General features: G+C 35.8%; 1 protein-coding gene across 1 annotated transcript in view; it reads right to left on the reverse strand.

Annotated features, from left to right (window-relative positions):
- The window catches only part of LOC145560481 (uncharacterized), a 29683-nt gene extending 12387 nt beyond the window's left edge, over nucleotides 1-17296 (reverse strand). Inside the window, exons 1-21 of the mRNA XM_081621739.1 lie at nucleotides 16953-17296; nucleotides 15682-16454; nucleotides 13430-13555; nucleotides 13245-13330; nucleotides 12949-13057; nucleotides 11718-11813; nucleotides 11545-11607; nucleotides 10274-10333; nucleotides 8840-8908; nucleotides 8330-8411; nucleotides 8143-8195; nucleotides 7970-8050; nucleotides 6657-7886; nucleotides 5181-6179; nucleotides 4778-5113; nucleotides 2732-2990; nucleotides 2415-2637; nucleotides 1938-2328; nucleotides 793-942; nucleotides 371-592; nucleotides 11-232 (exon numbers count right to left, since the gene is read on the reverse strand). Coding sequence (XP_081477865.1) covers nucleotides 11-232; nucleotides 371-592; nucleotides 793-942; nucleotides 1938-2328; nucleotides 2415-2637; nucleotides 2732-2990; nucleotides 4778-5113; nucleotides 5181-6179; nucleotides 6657-7886; nucleotides 7970-8050; nucleotides 8143-8195; nucleotides 8330-8411; nucleotides 8840-8908; nucleotides 10274-10333; nucleotides 11545-11607; nucleotides 11718-11813; nucleotides 12949-13057; nucleotides 13245-13330; nucleotides 13430-13555; nucleotides 15682-16454; nucleotides 16953-17010 — 5688 coding nt within the window. The 5' untranslated portion in view covers nucleotides 17011-17296. The remainder of the gene's footprint in view (nucleotides 1-10; nucleotides 233-370; nucleotides 593-792; nucleotides 943-1937; nucleotides 2329-2414; nucleotides 2638-2731; nucleotides 2991-4777; nucleotides 5114-5180; nucleotides 6180-6656; nucleotides 7887-7969; nucleotides 8051-8142; nucleotides 8196-8329; nucleotides 8412-8839; nucleotides 8909-10273; nucleotides 10334-11544; nucleotides 11608-11717; nucleotides 11814-12948; nucleotides 13058-13244; nucleotides 13331-13429; nucleotides 13556-15681; nucleotides 16455-16952) is intronic.
- Between the last annotated feature and the right edge of the window lie 1140 nt (nucleotides 17297-18436).

Genomic DNA, 18436 nt, shown 5'->3' on the forward strand with positions numbered 1-18436 from the left:
TTTAGTGTACCTGTAGTATGATTTTCTCTGGGGCCTGATAAGCTTCTAAGAAGTGACAAACATTGACAAATGCCCACTGTTTACTAGCACTGTCTTCACGTTTAAGATGATTCCAACCGAACTTAATAAGCTCTTTTCTATGCTGAACAAGGTCGCCTTGAAGATATTTCAGAAGCAGTGTGGCAAGCTGCAAAAGCTCTATGCGTAATGGTTCATCATATTCAGCAGAAACCTGTACAAGATCCCAATATAGACTATTCATTAAGGATATTAACTTCTTAACTGTTACACAATACTGCTTACATAACAATGCAACAGTATAATTAATACAACATTCATCATTAGGAACCAGCCAGGAACAGACTATCACCTCTTCAGGAGGATCAAGAAGTTTATCAACGATTGTTTTAATAATGCTTGGATCAACAACCTCCCAACTTTGACCATTCTGGAAGGCATGAGCTAACATCGGCAATATAAGCATTTGCATTATCACCACTACGTGTTCATGACTCAGTTGTTTTGACTGGAAAATGTCCAAAAAGTGTAACAGGAGTGTTTTCTTCAAGTCAGGTGAATATCCCTCTGCAACCTGGACAACAGCATAAAAATTAGCATAAGATGAAAAGAAAATAGGGAATAAGATAAATCAATTTCTTTAGACAGTACAAAACAGCTGAAAAGTGAACTAGGAGCATCTAATAGACTAAAATTTCGTTCACGTTCCAGGATAAAAAGACAAGGACGCAATACTTCATAAAAATAAGACACCCTTTAACAGAGTAAACTTACCTCAATGATATAAAATTCCTTCAAGAAAGTATAATCAATCCGTGAGTGATATAAAAATATGGAAAGAATATCAAATAACACATTCACTTCAGTCTTGTCATGCCGCAAATAATTCAAAAAGCATTTCACAAGCCATTTGCTTTCTTTGACCTGCACATGAATTCCAGAACGCCTTGTTACAAAATAATTCTAAAGCAATTCAGCGGCCAAAAGAATATAAACAGCTGTTCTTGTCCTAGAATACTTTCCGTACAGATACCTAAAGGACTACAACAACTAAACAAAGAATACTGAAGAAAACAATCATCAAACTCCAGACACATACACTAACACTTTGTTTGGATACAAGAAAATGGAAGGAAAAGAAGGGAAGAGAAAGGGAGAGGGCCAAACTCTCTTGTTTGGGTAAAGAATTGGGGGAAGGAAGGGAAAGGAGAGGGAGGGATCCACTTTCCCTCTCCCTTTAATAAACATAATCCCTCCAAAATCGGAGAGATTTGGAGGGAAACTGGAATTCACCTCCCCCTCCCTTTCTTTCTCTTCCCTTCCTCCTATTTCCCTCCCCTTCCTTTCCTTCCTTATTTGTTATCCAAATAAAGCGTCAGAGAAAACAATCATCAACTAGCGTAATGTATCCTAGAAAGCAGAAACCACAAATTTCACCGTCAGCAACAACTGTACTAGAAAACCAGTAACTCTGCTAAGCGCACTAGCTGTATCCAGCTCTGAGAATAACGATCCCGTAAACTTATAAAACTTATGCTAGCAACATCAAGTTATCAGAATAATGACAAAATGAGACAGATGCTCCCATGACCTAAACTCCTAAACATGCAAATTGAGAAGACAAGAAGTTCAGCCAAGCACAAAGAGTATAAAATGCTAGCACACCCCACAAAACTTGCTTAGATAAGATGAATGGAGTAGCATTGGTGTAAGCAACTCCAGGAAGAATGCAGCTGCAACAAAAATTTTAAGCCAATTCTTCTTTCATCCACACATGGTTAAAGATAGAGGCATGAAAATTAAAAAGACTACCACATAATAACACCACAAATTGACAAATACACAAAAACCCCTCATCTAAAGTCCTACACATTACCCCCCGCCCCACCCCCACCCAAAAAAAAGAGAAAAAAACTTACTTGAACAAGGTTCAACTCCTGCTCTTTATTCAAACGCGCAACTCTTGCAGGTGACTTCCAAACTAATACAAGAGCATCAAACAAATTACGGTTGTTCTGCAGCCAAGTGGGCATCAATTTGACCAGAGTTTTGATCAAAGCAAGTCCTTGAAAGAATGCATCTGGTGAACCACCAGTGCTAACTGAAGGTACACTAGAGCTTTCAGAAGGAGGAGCAGCATGGGCTTCATCACCCGGCTGAGTGGAAGGTGTAGCAGCAGATCCTGAAACAGTTGGTTGCTCTGATTTTGGCAGAAACTCGGGAAATGCACTTGCTATTATTTTCTGAGGTGACTTTGCAAGTTCCTCTCTTAGGGGCTGTCCAGCATCAGACCTTATTATATACATAAACCTAAATACAAAAACCAGCAATGGTTCAACATTCAAGATAAAAAGCCAGCAACAGATCAGCATGCAAAGTGAGCGTAGTAAATTTACCGTCTAAAATATTGTGGCAGACTCAATCGAGCAAGGAAGTATTCAACAGAAGCTGTTGGATAGCGATTTAAAAACTTTGTAAGTGGAAGACGGTACGGACTATTAATCTCGCTGTAGAATTGTCCAGGTGGGAGAGCCCCTTCCAAGTCAATAATTAGAGTTACAAGTTCATCAAGGAACTTTCCAGCAGCGCTGGGGAGAAGGTGAAACAGCTCGATAATAGCTGGCAATAAACAGAGATATTTGATCATAATTTAAAATAAAAAATGTGAACAATCAGGAAAATTATACTTTGAATTAGACAATCTTTCATTTACCTGCAGCAATCTTTGGTTCTTCACCAGCCTTCCATGATTTCTGGCTCTGTGCAAGTTTTTCAGGTTCTAGCCATTTCTTAAGATGCTCCAACAGTTTACCACCAAGGGTAACATTAAACCAGGTAGATAAAAGTTCAAGCAAGCGGGCAAGACCTTGCAACAAAGGCATACTGAGATTTTTGGTATATGCCAAGTTAACTAAGATGGGTCTGAGGCTGGTCTGGAGAAGTTCTTTGGGCATCCTCTGTTGCTGAATAACCTAAATAATAAATAAATAAATAAAATAAAAGGAAAAGGAAATCAGGAAGAGGCAAAATTAACGAACAATGTGATATTACACCTAAGCATCTAAAGAGACCCCCACGGCCCCACCATGGCTAGCCGATAAGGTAGGGTAGCCTAACCCCTTTCAACGGAGACTTTAATCTTATTCTACTTTTGATCATACCTACTATGAACATATTTACTAATAAAAACATTGCTCTGAAAAAAAAAAAAATCAAGACACAGAATTCAACTCAGCTACTTTGTCATCACATAAACAAAAGAAAATGCTGACTTGATTCAGGTGAATCTAAATTTAAACACTGATTCACACAAATTACACCACTTAAGTGGAAAACCTAACTATAAATAGCTAACCAAAGATGAATGAACTCAAAATTAAGTTTTGGCTATTTTGGATATAATGATGTCATCCTACAATTGACCCTTATAAGGCAAATAGTACAGACTACAGATACAATTCTATGATTACTCTTGGGTGCTACCATTTAAATTGGAGAACCAGCTTAAAACGAAGAAGAATAAAAAAACTCTCTTTACAGTAACCTTGCAAATAAAAATAGAGTAGACTATACAATTGTATACAATGATGTTATATTAATGCAGATTAATTTAAATAAATCATTGAATTAAAGGCCATTCTTTCATACAAATTTAATATTCGCCTATATTAATAAACAGAAATGAAATAATTCCTTCTTATTCGTGAAAATAGAGGCGTAATGTTTTCCATTATTTCTTCTAAGAAGTCCCAAAATGTTTTCATGCTTTCTACAGTAGAATGAATTAATTATACAGAATATTAACCGTTTCTAACAATAAATCAATATACAACTTGTTATTACATTTCCAGCGCTCGGCTGAGGACAGCAAATTAGTAAGCTAAGTACAGAGAGAAAGGGGATAGTTGTAATATCAAACAGAGTATTCGATAATACTCAAGAGGAAGGAGCTCTCCAAAACAACTTCTCAATTAATTTCTTGATGCATTCCCCTTAACCAAAACTCCTATTAATACCCAAAATTAAGCAAGCTAACAAAGTTGAGCACAGCTAATACAGAGAATCAAATAACAAACTAGTTTATTTGCAAGATTACTATTTTACCCTCTTCCCCAAAACTGATTTCTAATAACTTTCCAATTCAACATTCTCTGATTAACTCTTGAGCCTTCTAGCATAAGTGAAACGGATATCAGGCTTGGGCTGATTCCTTGCACGCTCCTATATATGTGGGCAAAAGTGTCTTTACTTTTGACTGGTTCTATTAGGGGTGTGTTTTCTTGCCAGTCAGGGTACGCAAACAAACACAACATCTTGGCAATGAAATTAGCAGAAGAGTAACATTAATCTTCACATTGACCAAATCAATATTTTCAATGGTTACAGAGAGAAAGCTTCACAAAACTTTTAACAGCGCACAACCAAATTAACAAATTCAATATAGAACAAATATGGGTCATGTATAACAAAAACACAAATCCACACATGTTTCATGACTCTGTTAGAGATGCGATAAACAATATTATCAGAAAATATATCACATATATCAAAAAAGAGGTCAGAGACAGATATATCACCATGCGGCAGTCACAATGTCATACACATAATATAAAAAAGGAAAAAAAAAAGAAACTATATTCTAGTAATCTACATCAACGTTAGAAACAAGTCCACCTAATCCAATGTAACTCGATCACTCATTCACAGTATCAAACCAGACATCACAGAATCATGATCGGACTACGAAAGAGCACAATACCTGTCTCAGGCCTTCCTTGGCAACAGCAACAATTTCTGGAGTACGACAAGTCAGGGACTTGAAGAACATGGATATGATCTTTGAACGCAATTCAGCATGATTTGCTGTCTTGAAATCTGCCCAGGCCATTGCAGTGCAAAGTAACTCAATGCAAGCTGTGCGAAGCTTATTCAAAGATGTAGCAACTTTGGGATTCATAAACTTCACAACCCACACAGTCTCATCAGCCTCTGCAATATGCAAAGCTTCTTGCAGGAAACTAACTAATTCTGGGGTCAACTTCAGGAGAGGCGGCCTTAAGGCCAAACAGAAATTTAATGCAGTAACTGTTCCCACCTGCATGCAACAAGAAGGGATTATAAATAAAACAACTTCAAGGATAAAATAAACAAGCCAAGTTTACCTGTTGATCAACTGTCTTTGAACGAAGAGGGCGCATGATAAGGGGCTGAAGTAAAGGTTGATACAAAGGCTCAAGCAATTCAGACACCTCACTACCCGTCCGACTAGCAAGCAAGGCTAAACATGACTGCACAGTTTTCCTCACATTTATTGATGCATTTGCATTAAAAAGCTCTGACGCAAGATATTCAACAACACCATGGAAACTCTGCCTCCGGGATTCACTGTTTGCTTCATCAACATTGTTCACCACACGCAGCACCTGCATTAAAACCTGGCTTGTTTCTTCCTGCTCCTTATTTGCATATATTGGAAGCCTTTTCAAGACATATATCAAACCTCGGACGATTTTAACTTGAAAGTGACAAAGAGTCTCAACAGTGACCTTCCCCACCAAGGCCCCCAGTCCTGCAACACCTCCCATTTGAGCTTGCCATGTAACTCCATAACATAAATGCAATAGACGGGGCAAAAGTTGCTCAAAAATAGGGACACGGACACTAGGTGGTGGAGAATACACAGGATTCATTGATGGGCTAGAGACAATCATAGGTGTTGCAGGACCTCCTCTTGACATTAGCACATCATTGTGCCTTGAACGAGCCAAGAACAGAAGGGATTCAGAAAATGTGTTTAATGCATTCAGAGCAGCCTTCGCTTGCAGCCTGTTTTCATCCGCTAACACATCAACCAAAGCATCTAAAAATATTAAGGGATCCAGCTCTCTAAGGTTCGATCCTGTACTTCCTCTAGGCCTAGAACCTATATTTGTATTTGACGAAAGCGTAGGACCCCCAACTGTAGGTGTTGTAGAAGTGTTGGTAGAGGAATAATCAACGTGAAACATCAGAGCAAAATGACGACAGATATTAACTACAAAATCATCCTCTGAGTCAAGAAGATCTGGTTCAGCACTGGATGAGATGACAGTCATTAAAAGACTCTTGAAAACAGATTTCTCAGCCATAAGCTGAGTCTTTGTCTTTACACCATACTCTGCCTGAAATGAAAAATCATTTAATAATAATAATAATTTTAAAAAGAAAAAAACTGATATCCTACCCAAAGAAGATAGACTAAGGGTAGCAACTACCAACTTTATCACCCCCATTCCCATCCCCCTAAATATACAACATAATGAAATAAAACTGTTCATAGGACTTTACACAGTCAATGAGGTTGAGGTTGAGGTTGAGGTACACAGAATTTGCACATTCAACACTTGTAAAAGTTCTTTATGCCTTAAAAAAAACAGATAAGAGTATTTAGATAAGGTCTTTGAGAAGGGAGGGAGGGGGGGTATGTTTAAACAAAAATATCTCAGAATGACAGCAGGAATGCAGAGACAAGTGAACATCAATTGTGAAATAAAAATAAAAAGCGGAATAAGAAGATAAAATCCTAATGTCTGACACTGAGCTGGTTTTGCAAATAAATGATGATTGTAAGCAATATGAGCTTAACAAAGAAAACTAACCTTGACATCTGAAGTTTCACATCTTCGCCAGGACAAATCTCCGGATGATAACATTTTTGACAGCTTGTCCAGGGTAAAACCCTCATCAGAAATGTTTCCAGGCAAATTCAGCTGAGCAGATAGGCACACATGAAGAAACTTTAAGGCCTGCTTTCTATAGAACGATTCTACTTGTCCATTTTTTTGCATGACAGTAGCTATAGCAAGGTTTATGCAGCGATCTAAAGGCACCAAGAATGGGGTTCCTGGCTCAAAGGTAAGAATCACACGAATCCCATGCTCTGGATTTTCCTTGCATTCCAGTGCCAGTGGCTCTTTCAGGAAACGTCTATTACGTCCACCTAGCTTCCCAAGAAGTTGCAAACACTTTCCACCCCAAGGGTATGGCGCAGGTCTTAAATGAGACCACAATGCCAAAATTACTTCTGACATAACATTTGCCATACTGGGCTCAAGAAAGTCAGGATTTAAGCTGTCTATCCAGAATTCTAGAGTCCTCAACCCCAAACTAACAAGTTCATCGCTTGCTTTTAAGCATAAAACCAATGGCTTCATAAGACGGGGAAGGAACGGCAACAAAGAACTTAAACGTGCAGGCAAAGTTAAGCACAATTCCAAAAGAAGTTCCCTCATGTCCTCTCCAGCAGGTCCCTCAAGCATGGCAAGTAACATATTCAGACAAGGTTGTAGTAAAGGAATCAAGTCTCGCAATATAAGTTCAAATTTTCCACCAGCAAGTGCACGAAACATTGTTCGAAGCAGCTGTAGATAGCCAATAGGCCTCTCAACTTCAGTGGTGTTTTTCATGCACACTTCAATAATAACAGGAACATGAGGCAATAGTATACGTTCTGACTCTGAAGGATATTTTGCAACAGCTGCAAACAATAAATGAAAGAGGTGCAAGACTAATTTTGCAGCGGGGGAATCTGGTGGTTTCAGAACATCAAGCTTACTGCTAACAAGAAAATTGATCAGAACATCTGAAAATGGACGGAAAACCTTCGGTGTTTGCAGCAACGTAGAAAATATATGAACTAGCTGATTGTTCGAGGTCATGCATTCAAAAAGCTCAGGCAAGCAAAGTGAGAACATATCCATCAGATCTCGAGGTTCCAAAATAGCTAAAGTTTGGGAAAAGTGCCCAAGCATTTCCTTTTCATCATCAGTATCCTTAAAAATTACCAGGCAATGCACACCACTTTTCAGAACACCACAGGCTTTCCATACCTACCAAAAGAAAGGAAGTAAAACAAATCATCAAACCAAGTTGATCTCAATCAATACACTAACTCAAAGCTTCATATTAATACCTCATCTTCCCTCAAGCCTTTGAATGCAGGCAAACCATTTGTTGGCAACATTTGCTGATGCGCCCCATGAACAGCTGAAGCCTGAAAATTAATATTAGAAAACAAGTAACAATCCATCAGATGCAGGTGGAGACATCACACGACTTTACATTGTTTTCAAGAAATAAAAAAACCTGCATATGAGGAGTATGAACATGAGTTATTGTCCAAAAAATAGTCTTCATTCCTGCACACACAGAAATGAGCTCTTTTTAGAGCAAGAGGGGAATCGACAATATAACAGACAATATAAAAATGACAGATTACGGCTTATGGGATTAAGGCTTTGATTCATTGATTGATATTGAAATGACAGATTACCCATAATTAAGGTCTTGACCAGATGTCGACAATCATTGACTTCCTTGGCATGTTCAGTCGGCACTTGCAAGTTTAATACAGCCTGCAACCAGATTAAATGCTAGGACTGGTCAGAAGAAGAGCCAACCCCCTTTCAACAACTTGGTAAAGATAACAACTCAGCTAATAAACCAATCCTAAAAATGTTTTGAGTTGAGAAAAAATTTTAAACCCCATGAGCTGATGTAAGAGCAGGACTAGCAGCATTGTGCGGTGATCAACAACCTATAGGAGGCTAGCTCAGACTTTTATCTCATTAGTAAAAATGAGTTTGTGAATGGAGTAAAAATGACCAACCTAACACAATTTAATTTCCTGAATTACCATAGTTTTTTAGGTGTAATAGATAACACAGGTTCCAGTGAGTACCAAATGATTTATGTAAGAGTGAAGAGTACAAAAATCATTTCATTCCAATTGATAAGTCAATCAACCTTAATCAAACTAAAAGTTATTTACGTCAGAAATAACCTGAACTGGAAGCTCCAACCTTGACCTCAATGAAGCTCGATCTTTTCCTTCCTCACCCTCCTCGAGCAGCTATAACCCATGAACATCAAACAACCAATAAAGTTAAAAAGGGCATTAAAAATATTTAGATTTACCAAATATGCAAATAAAAATTTAACAAGGGCAGAAGATTTATAAGCTAAGAGGAGGTTGATCACGAATTCATTACAAATATAGTCTCCACTTCCCAGTTGGAAATCAGTTGATTGCTAGATCTTACAACAGATGTCACACTTATAGCAATAACTTCAGAAGATTTAGTTTAGAAATTCTGCTCATCTCAATAATCATAAAATCTGTTGAAATCTGAGAAAACGGATTTCTGACACCACAAAGTTTGACAAACATTATATTTTTGTTGTGAATCAAACTATCCATAATAGACCTATAAATACATCGTATACATAATCTACATACTTTTACTCTAGCCCAACCTTACCACCAGAACTTAGCCAACAGAGCAATTATAATAACACCTTTCAGTATACTTTCTCTAGTAACCTTTGCTATTACAAGCATGCATACATCACCAGACCCCAGCAACATCTGATAAGAGTGTACCAAATTAAGGAGGCATGGATAATGTATAACATCTCTTAATACTTCCAAGGTTTAATGGTTAACAAAATTCTTCAAATAATCAAATACATCATCATAATATATTACCGCACCACGGCACCACCCTTTCCCCGCAAAAAAGAGAAAAAATAATATAGGATACAAAGGCCAACAAAGAAACTTAAACCTAGTGTAATTGCCTCAATACTCAATGTAAGGAACTTAGAATATAGCTTTGAGCAAAAAAATCTTAAGTGAAAGTTTAGCAACATAAACCACTACCAGAGTACAAGTGCAAATTTATTTAGACCACTGCACAATGTGGCAAAAGATAACGTGTCCTAGAAAGAAAGACATGGTGTCAATAATAGCATACACTTTACCAACCAATTTAACTCATATTTCCCAACTCTCCAAAGGTGGCAACTCAACTAAGCATAAAATGGGGAAAAACAGAACTAATTTCATCCACCTCCACACTCCAGAGAAAAGAAATTAGAGTAAACCATAAACACCCTCGTCCAACACCGCACCTCTTTTTTTTTTTTTTTAAAAAAAAAAAAAAAAAAAAAAAAAAAAAAAAAAAAAAAAACAAAATCTAGGAAGTATTATTTCATTTAAGCACCTTTGTTATTAGCCAACTGGACAGAAGAAAAGGAAAGGGAAGCCTTTAAAGTCCACTAGCTATATACAATATTCAACAATTTCTAATTTATGTAGATCATCTAAAGTACAATGTGTTACAGCAGGCAGGCACATACAGGTACCAAGACAAACAATAAGCAACAATTGTATTCACAAATTATACGAATAAAGAAGCTTAACAGTATTATTTACCTGGGGAATTGAGTGCTTGAAAGTACTAAACTTTCCAACAAAAGAATCCAATATCCGGACCTGAAAAGACCATATAACATAATCCCCGAAAGCTGGTGTGAACTTGTGAAATGTATAAGACAAATTTAACATAAAATTCCAACATTAATTCACAGCATATACATCAACAAGATGACCCTGATAAGTAATAAAGCTACAAAATTGAACCACCAAGACAAGGAATTCACTAGTTGCTGATAGATTCTAGTGGTGGATCCACAATGTTCCAATGGGTTCATTGAACACACTGATTATTTGAAACAATAAATTAAAAACAAAAAAATAAATAAATAAAATTTGTCTGCACAAGTAGAATAGGGAAAATAGCATAGCCCAGTGGTAGGATGGAGTTAACACTTGTGCACTTGGCCTTCAAGTTTGTGGGTTCGATTCCCAGGAACATTCTTTTTATATTTTAGCCTTTTAAATTTTTTTTCCTTTTGCTTCAATTTCTTCTCAGAACTCCCCCCAACAAACTCATTCAAAGACTCAAAATATCAGAACCCTTAACCATAACTATTTTCTCTCTAACTTTCTTCTCCAAAGTATATAAAACTCCAAATGTTTTTTTTTTTTCCCTTTTGCTTTAATTACTTCTCTAAATTCCCAATATCCCAAAAAAAAAAACTCATTCTAAGACTCAAAACATCAAACCCCTTTACCCTAATTATTTTTTTCTCCCTAACTTTCTTCTCCAAAGCATATGAAAATCTGAATGCTTTTGTGGATCCCTTTTTATAATTGTATTCCATTGTATTATGTAATATGTTATCCATTATACTTCCTATGTTCTCTTTTAATTGCAACGTATGTAATTTTACAATATTTACACATATATACACTCCGTTGATCGCTTTTTGTGATTCATACGTTGGAAAAGATATATATAGTCAAGTGGGATCTTGTTAAATTTGTCTCGAAAAATATTCTTATGGTATCAATTATTTATAATTCTTACAAAATTAATATAACTTAAGATATTTAGCTTATAGAATGTGCATTGGCAAGCGTGAAATCACCAATGTTGCAATTATAACGAACGGAGGACCTATATCTTATTTCTTAATGATTTCGAACCCACACTTCTGAATTCTTGGATACGCCACCGATTGATACCAATCTAACGAACAAAAGGAGGAAGAGGCAACAATATGGCAAAAAATCAAATAAAGAGTTCAAATTAAATTATGTAAAGCAAAGCAATAAATTAATCCAAAATTACAAATACAAACCAGCAAAATCCGTGCTTCATCCATTGACGTTTGATCAACCCCCTTTTCATAAATTGGTTCAACCTAAAATCCACAAGAACGAAAATAGTCATAAACCACATGTCTGACAAAGGAAATACACAAATCATTTAACACCTAGCCCGAATAACCTTAACATGAGATATCACACACACCAGATTCAGCATCAGGCGAGCACATGTGGTGTGAATACTCAATGTTAGCGAGGCATCATGCATGTTGCTTGAGAATAAGTATATGATACGTGAAAGCTGCATGGAAACCACACTAATGTCAACAATCAAAATTTGCGGGAGATATAAATATCATACTACCTTCACCTTAATTTTCTCTTCATTTTGTGTGCATATGTGTGCGTGAGGGAGGAAAGTATGTACATGCTGACTTCATGAAATTTAATAAACATACAGATATATGAACAAAATGAAGCTAACAAAAGCAAACACTATCCAGTCACCTCTAACTTAGACATTGCAGGATACTGAGCATAGATTACTTAGATTAAGCTGCTATGGAGAGTGGCTCTTTAGAGGCATTGGGAGATATTAATGTGGATGAGGCGATGAGCATAAACAAGTATCACAATTAACCATAAACCTCCATCAATGAAGGCCCCAAAGTTCCATGCTTCTATTCTCACCAAATCACTAGCAATTTCTTACTCTTGGTGTCAACTGGTGATGACAACTCATGCAAATTTAGTCATTTTATATTATGTTGAAGTAACTTCATACACTAAAATTTTATAAGCCTCACTCGCAATCCTCTTGGAAATAGACTAAAGGATTAAAAGAAAAGGGGAGCAATCAAGGGCAGCACCCTTGCAAAGGTAGTGTGACTAGTGTCCATGGCTTTGTGAAGTAGATCCTGCTGTTGCAAAGTTTTTCCTTCTGTGGTCAGCTCCATTAGGAGAAATTGCATTTGACTTTTTTTAGAAAACCCGTCTATTACTGGTCTAGAATGTCTAATTTAAGAAAATCTCACAGAGAAGAAATGAGCAATTAGCAGATTTAACACTGTTAACCAGTTACTTTTTAATCCCCCTTTATTAGCTAGGTCACAGTGTGTATTCCCCTGGCTTTGCTATCAATTGAGTTTAAAAAAGGACATTGATGTAAGGATGACATGGAAAAGTATCACTTATAGCAACCAAAGTTGCAAAACCACAAAAAACTGCCCACAAACCGCCCACAGCCATACCGACAGCAACTACAAGCGCAGGACTGCAAAACATGCAAAGAATCCAGCTAAATACTGCAGTAAGAAACTTCCCTTCCAGCAGCAAAGAGCAGCAACTTCAATAATAGTCAAATGCATAAACAATAAACATCAACTCAACTCAACAAAAAGACAAATATGGCATCAATTCAGCTCGAAAACAGAGACCTGTGGCAGGGAGAGATCTCCTCGAACGTGATGTACTATCTCTGCTAGTAAGCTATAAGCCAGTGGCCTCAATGTTTCGTAGCAGGCCCGTCCAGTCCCAACAAGAACCCTAAGAAAGCACCAACAGAGGACAGACTAATTATATAAATAGGAAAAAAAATAGCTAAGCAATGGTCTTACGTGGGTGCACAACACCTTCTGTATGTTTTAAGTACAAAAATTACATAAAATGATGTCAATGAAATAACCAACTGCATTAGAAAGTAAAGCCGTAAAATACTTGGTTCAAATAATACCTCTCTTCCAACAAGGTATCAATTAACGGAAATAGACCCCTCTTAAAATCTGTTCCAAGAACATGTTTCAGGGCTACCAGTAATTCCTGCATTAGCAATGCACAATTACATTCAACTTGAAAAGATTAAATAAGGAAAACAAAGCATTGAATTACAAATGACATTATACAGTTTAGAGCACACACCTTCCGAATGGAGACAGAGTCAGAACATGTAACGAGCAAGTTAACAATACTTTTACAAATGCTCTCCTCATACTGCCTGATATAGTCAGCAAAACTCTTCAGGAGGTATGTCAAAAAAGAAACAGTCTGCAGCCATGGAAAAAGACATTACCATCTATCTGAATAATCCATACCATTTAATCAATTAAATATTTGTCAAGAATTAAATAGGGGCAACATTTACAAATTATCCACTCACAGTCTCACACAATGCTTCATGAATTCATTTCTTACTAACAGATAGAGCTTACTTCTAGAAATTTCCTTATTTTCCATCATTTTTTGAAAAGATATACCTAAGTTTTTTTATGTCCACTCACTTTGCAGATAAACAATCTAAGAAATTGATAAGAATGTGAGTGCGTGCATGATAAAGTAAGAGAGAAAATGTAAAAATGTGGGTTTGTGTAAGAAAAAAGTGAAGCAAGAGAGAGAGAGAGAGAGAGAATATGAAAAGGTGTAATTACTTTGGGGTTGAAGGAGTAGGATGGTAAAAGAAAAATGGCATAAATAGAATAAAGCAAAATGAGAAGAACATAAAATAAAAATAAAAAAAATAAAGACTAAAATGGAAAGTGAGTAGAACAAAAAAGAACGGAGGGAGTACAAAGGAATTAACCTAACTTTTGCTAGTCTTAGAAACATGATCCCAACTTTGAATTACCAAATAACATTCCAACATTGGAGGTATCTTCTCAAAACAATCCCGATACTAACAGTATTAAACATTTTTTTATGAAAAAAAATACTTATTTCAATAACAAAAAATAGTTTTACATTATTTTCAAAATTTAGCTGAAAATCTACCAGTGATAGATGAAGGCTGTTATGAAAAGATATGCATAGACAGGAATATTTCTATGTACATTGCAGCATCCATGCTCGGTAAGGCAATGAGAGAAGATCTCTACAATAGAGTACAGGAAATGAAAACATATTCAAGAAAGAATGTTGATTAGTACGTATTGTTCTAGCTTATATTGAAGAGATGGCCCTTGATAGAAAATAGTTCCAGTCTAGGATCCATTTAGGGATACAGATTGCAATCACAATTGCTGTCTTGATAATGTTTTACGGATTTGTCAAAAGTGTCATATCAAGGGACAACTCATTAAATTGATTTGCATGAAATGTAAAGTTCAAAATTTTATTCCTATTCTTGTTTAATTAAGTACTTCTTGAGTCGTAGGAGAGACATTACTTCTAGCATATCTTGTTAATCATGGTGAAATGAGAGGTTTTAATTTTTAAACATCTCTTGCTAAAAAATGATCTAAGCTTTAAAGAATTTCAGAAATGAAACGCAGATTTACAAGTCAGCTTTGACTATAAGACTGTAAAGGAATTTAAGAATTTAAGAAATGGTCAATGAGGATGTAAGACTGTAAGGGAATTGACTGTTTCTTGAGGAAACAGCTTTGTCACGTCATAGTGTTAAGTTCTCCTTTTTCTGGATGATGTAAATAACAAGAACATAAATGATTATTGAAAAGGTGTTCTGTCACTTCATAGTGTTAGCTTAAGGTTTTTGTTTTGATTTATAGATCTCATAGATAAGGTGTTCTATCATCCTGTGGGCTTGATCATTTTACTCTGCCTTTCGTCGTAAGGGATATCTTTTCCAGAGTATTCCTTTTTAGTCATCTACAGTATCTAGTAGCCTTTTGCACTACATGCATTTCATGCTTGTCTAAGCAGACATTTCATAACCCTGATAGGAACTTCCTAAGCAAATTGTTCTCTTTCTGATTCTATAGTTTACATCACAAAATTTTACACAGAACAAAAATGAAAATTAATATGATATTTAATGAGTGGTAAATTTTAGCAGAAATACAGCCCAATTTGACGATACATGCAGTTGTTAATGCCTCATCTATTGTAATTACCACTAACTAATAATTGAGGGTTACGAAATATTACTCTAATGAGTAAGTTACACGAATTATTGATTCAGTTAAACTGCTTTCAAAATGTGACTATTCGCATAGAAATATCATGGCTCCAAAGTACGATAATCTAGTTCCAAAAAAAACAAGCAGTTGCGTGAAAATAAACCATCTATCACCATCAATAATATTACTGCATCTTAGAAATCAACCTCACCCCAAGTTAAAAAAGGGATCAACAATCATCAAATGTCAAACAGCTGAGAGTGGCAAGGAAAACACTACCATCAAGCTTTTCAAGGGCATCAAATATGGAAAGCTTACCTTAACTTGTGCGCCCTTTAATTCGATAAATTGAGTCTTTAAATGGGGAGGCACCTTTTCGGGACCAGGAACAGAGATAGCCCCCACCATAAGTGGCAACAAATTAGGGATATTAGTCTGAACAAGCCGGCTATATAATTGGAACAAAAACATGACCACCAACGGACTCTCAGTAACAATTTTAAATGACCTTGTGCTGGGATTTAGCTGGCCAGATCCATGATAGCCAGTAGCAGCACCACTAAGCCCGCTGCTGCTGGAAGGAGTCAACTGATCAGACGTATCCATTGGCTTAATATCATCACCACCTCCAGGCGTGCCAATAGGGGGAACGGCTACCATTGCACCCCCATTATCAAAGAAATGGCTCACTGTCAAACTAAAATTATGGTATATTTTACACACAAAGTCAAGAAACGGCTGTACTTCAGCCTCGAGTGTAGGCCGGAAATTCCTAAGCAAGTCAAAAATAATTCGAATACAGATCAATCCATTTTCTTCATTGTCAGTAGTGAGAACTTGCATTGCAACCTTTAACAAGTCCTGAACAAAGGGTCGAAGAACTTCACTATGCGGCAAACGGTTTAAAATCTCAACCACAATGTTACGGAGCTTATGTTCAGGGTTATCAGTGAACTGTGGCTTTGTTATCTGAAGAAGAATCACCGAGAACGCCCGAAAGTAATATTTTAAGAAATTCAAGTACTCAGCCGTGTGTGCTATCTCTAGACTATCCCGTACCTCCATCGCCATCTGTAGTCTTGTTTGTATTGCTATCATGATCCCAAAAAACAAAAGGAGAACAAATCAAGTTGGTCTCTTTTGAACAACATACAAAAAATGTATCATAGCACAATCAAAATGTAAACATACAATAAATATATATACTCCTATCAATTCAATACCACAGCCCTATATTCAAGGGCCGGGATCGTGGCACAAAGTAATGCTTAGAACAAATTATAACCAAATCAACATCATAGCAAAAATGAGCTCTAGAATTACAGTGATATACAGCTAAAAACTCTTTAATCAGTTCGATCTCATACCGCTACCACGGCACACGAAATTTCTTAAACAGAAATGGCACATAAGAAAAACGAGTACATAATACAATCAAATACTCTAATAGCTTCAACTGACATTATTATGGATAAAAATAAAATTAAAAAATGAACTTTCAAAACACAAAAAACAAAATCAACTAAGCAAGCAAATTATACCACAATCAAAAGCAATTAAAAACAAAATGAGAAGATTAGAGAAATTACGAAGGTCATGGTCGATGAGAAGATTAGAATGCTGCTCAAAATTCTGAATTGGACTCATGGCGGGAAAATACTTTAGGGAAAAACCCTAAAAAAATCTCAGAAAAATCTGATGAAATATTTCTAGGGTTTTACACTCTGAATCAATTTGACTTCAGAGTGACCCTGGGAGAAACCCAGCACAGATAAGACTGCGTTTGAAATGCCGAATTGTGAATTTCGATTTCTGGGAAAAATTTCTCTGCTTTCAAGATGAATTTTTTTGCTGAATTTGGGGGGAAAATTAGGTCAAGAAGATTGAATAACTGATAATTAGTTGAATTTAAGGAGTTTTAGGTTGTAGAAATCACACTGAGTTTCTCTCTCCTCGTATAATTTGTGTTTGTTTTTCTGAAACGAGGTTTTGATGTCCCAAACTCGGGAGTTTAGAATTGAAGAAGAGCTTTTCAGGGACTGACAGTTCGATTTCTTTTTTATAGTCCTTCATTTTTATTGGTTTTTTTTTTTTATTTATTTTTTTTACAGGATTATTGGATTTTATTATGAGTGAATAATTACTACTGGACGTATTTAAATGTTAAAATTAAAACTAACAATAAAAGGAATAGTCTTATTTTATTCATTTGATTTTTGTTGAAGAAATTATTATTAGAAATTACTCCGTCTATTAGATTTTCGTATTAAAAAAAATAATAATTAAATTAGATTGGTTTGAATTTAGATTATTTTACCTGTAAAAACTTATTTTTTATTTCTCTATTTTTAATTTTTTTTTTTTTTTTTTTTGTAAGTCTTAAATGACACTAAATTTCATTAAATAAAACCATACAGTAACAAATAACGATAATGGAAACGAATTTAACAAAATCAAACAAGAATTGATCGGGGAAGAGCAAAGAATCCAAATAAATATGTATAATAATTCGGCACCTATTCGATTCGTTGTTTCATACAACTTTATGAGTAGATTGACCAGATTCATTGCCGCTTCGTAATTTTGTGAGAAATAAAATTATTGTGCTTATTTCGTAACCCAAATGCGAGCAATAATCAATAGTAGCATCGTACAACTTCAGACCAAATTAAACGCAAATAAAACCTTGATATGATCAATTATAATACAATTATTAATTCGTTAGTATTCCATTAGAGTCGCTTTCTTAAATTAAGAAGAAACTTTATTTACAGTATTTTTTATTTTTAAAACCATCACATTCATTGGAAATGAACCAAAAGATTTGTTAAGCATTTCTCCCTCCAATTTTTTCTTCCATTAATGCCCCTCATAGGTGAGTAATTGGTGATGCTTGGTACTTTCCCGACGGTCATGCTTGGTAATAGCTTGTAGTTGATTGAAATAGTGGGTTGTAAAAAAAAATTTGAATAGTCGGTTGTTTTAGTTGATTTGACTAGCTAGTTTATTTTTCCCTAAACATCATTGAAATTACAAGGTAAAGAAAAGGATACTCCTTCCGCTTTTTTAAGTG

This window comes from Chenopodium album, chromosome 1 (assembly GCF_948465745.1).
Source record: "Chenopodium album chromosome 1, dcCheAlbu1.1, whole genome shotgun sequence".
Lineage (NCBI taxonomy): Eukaryota > Viridiplantae > Streptophyta > Magnoliopsida > Caryophyllales > Amaranthaceae > Chenopodium > Chenopodium album.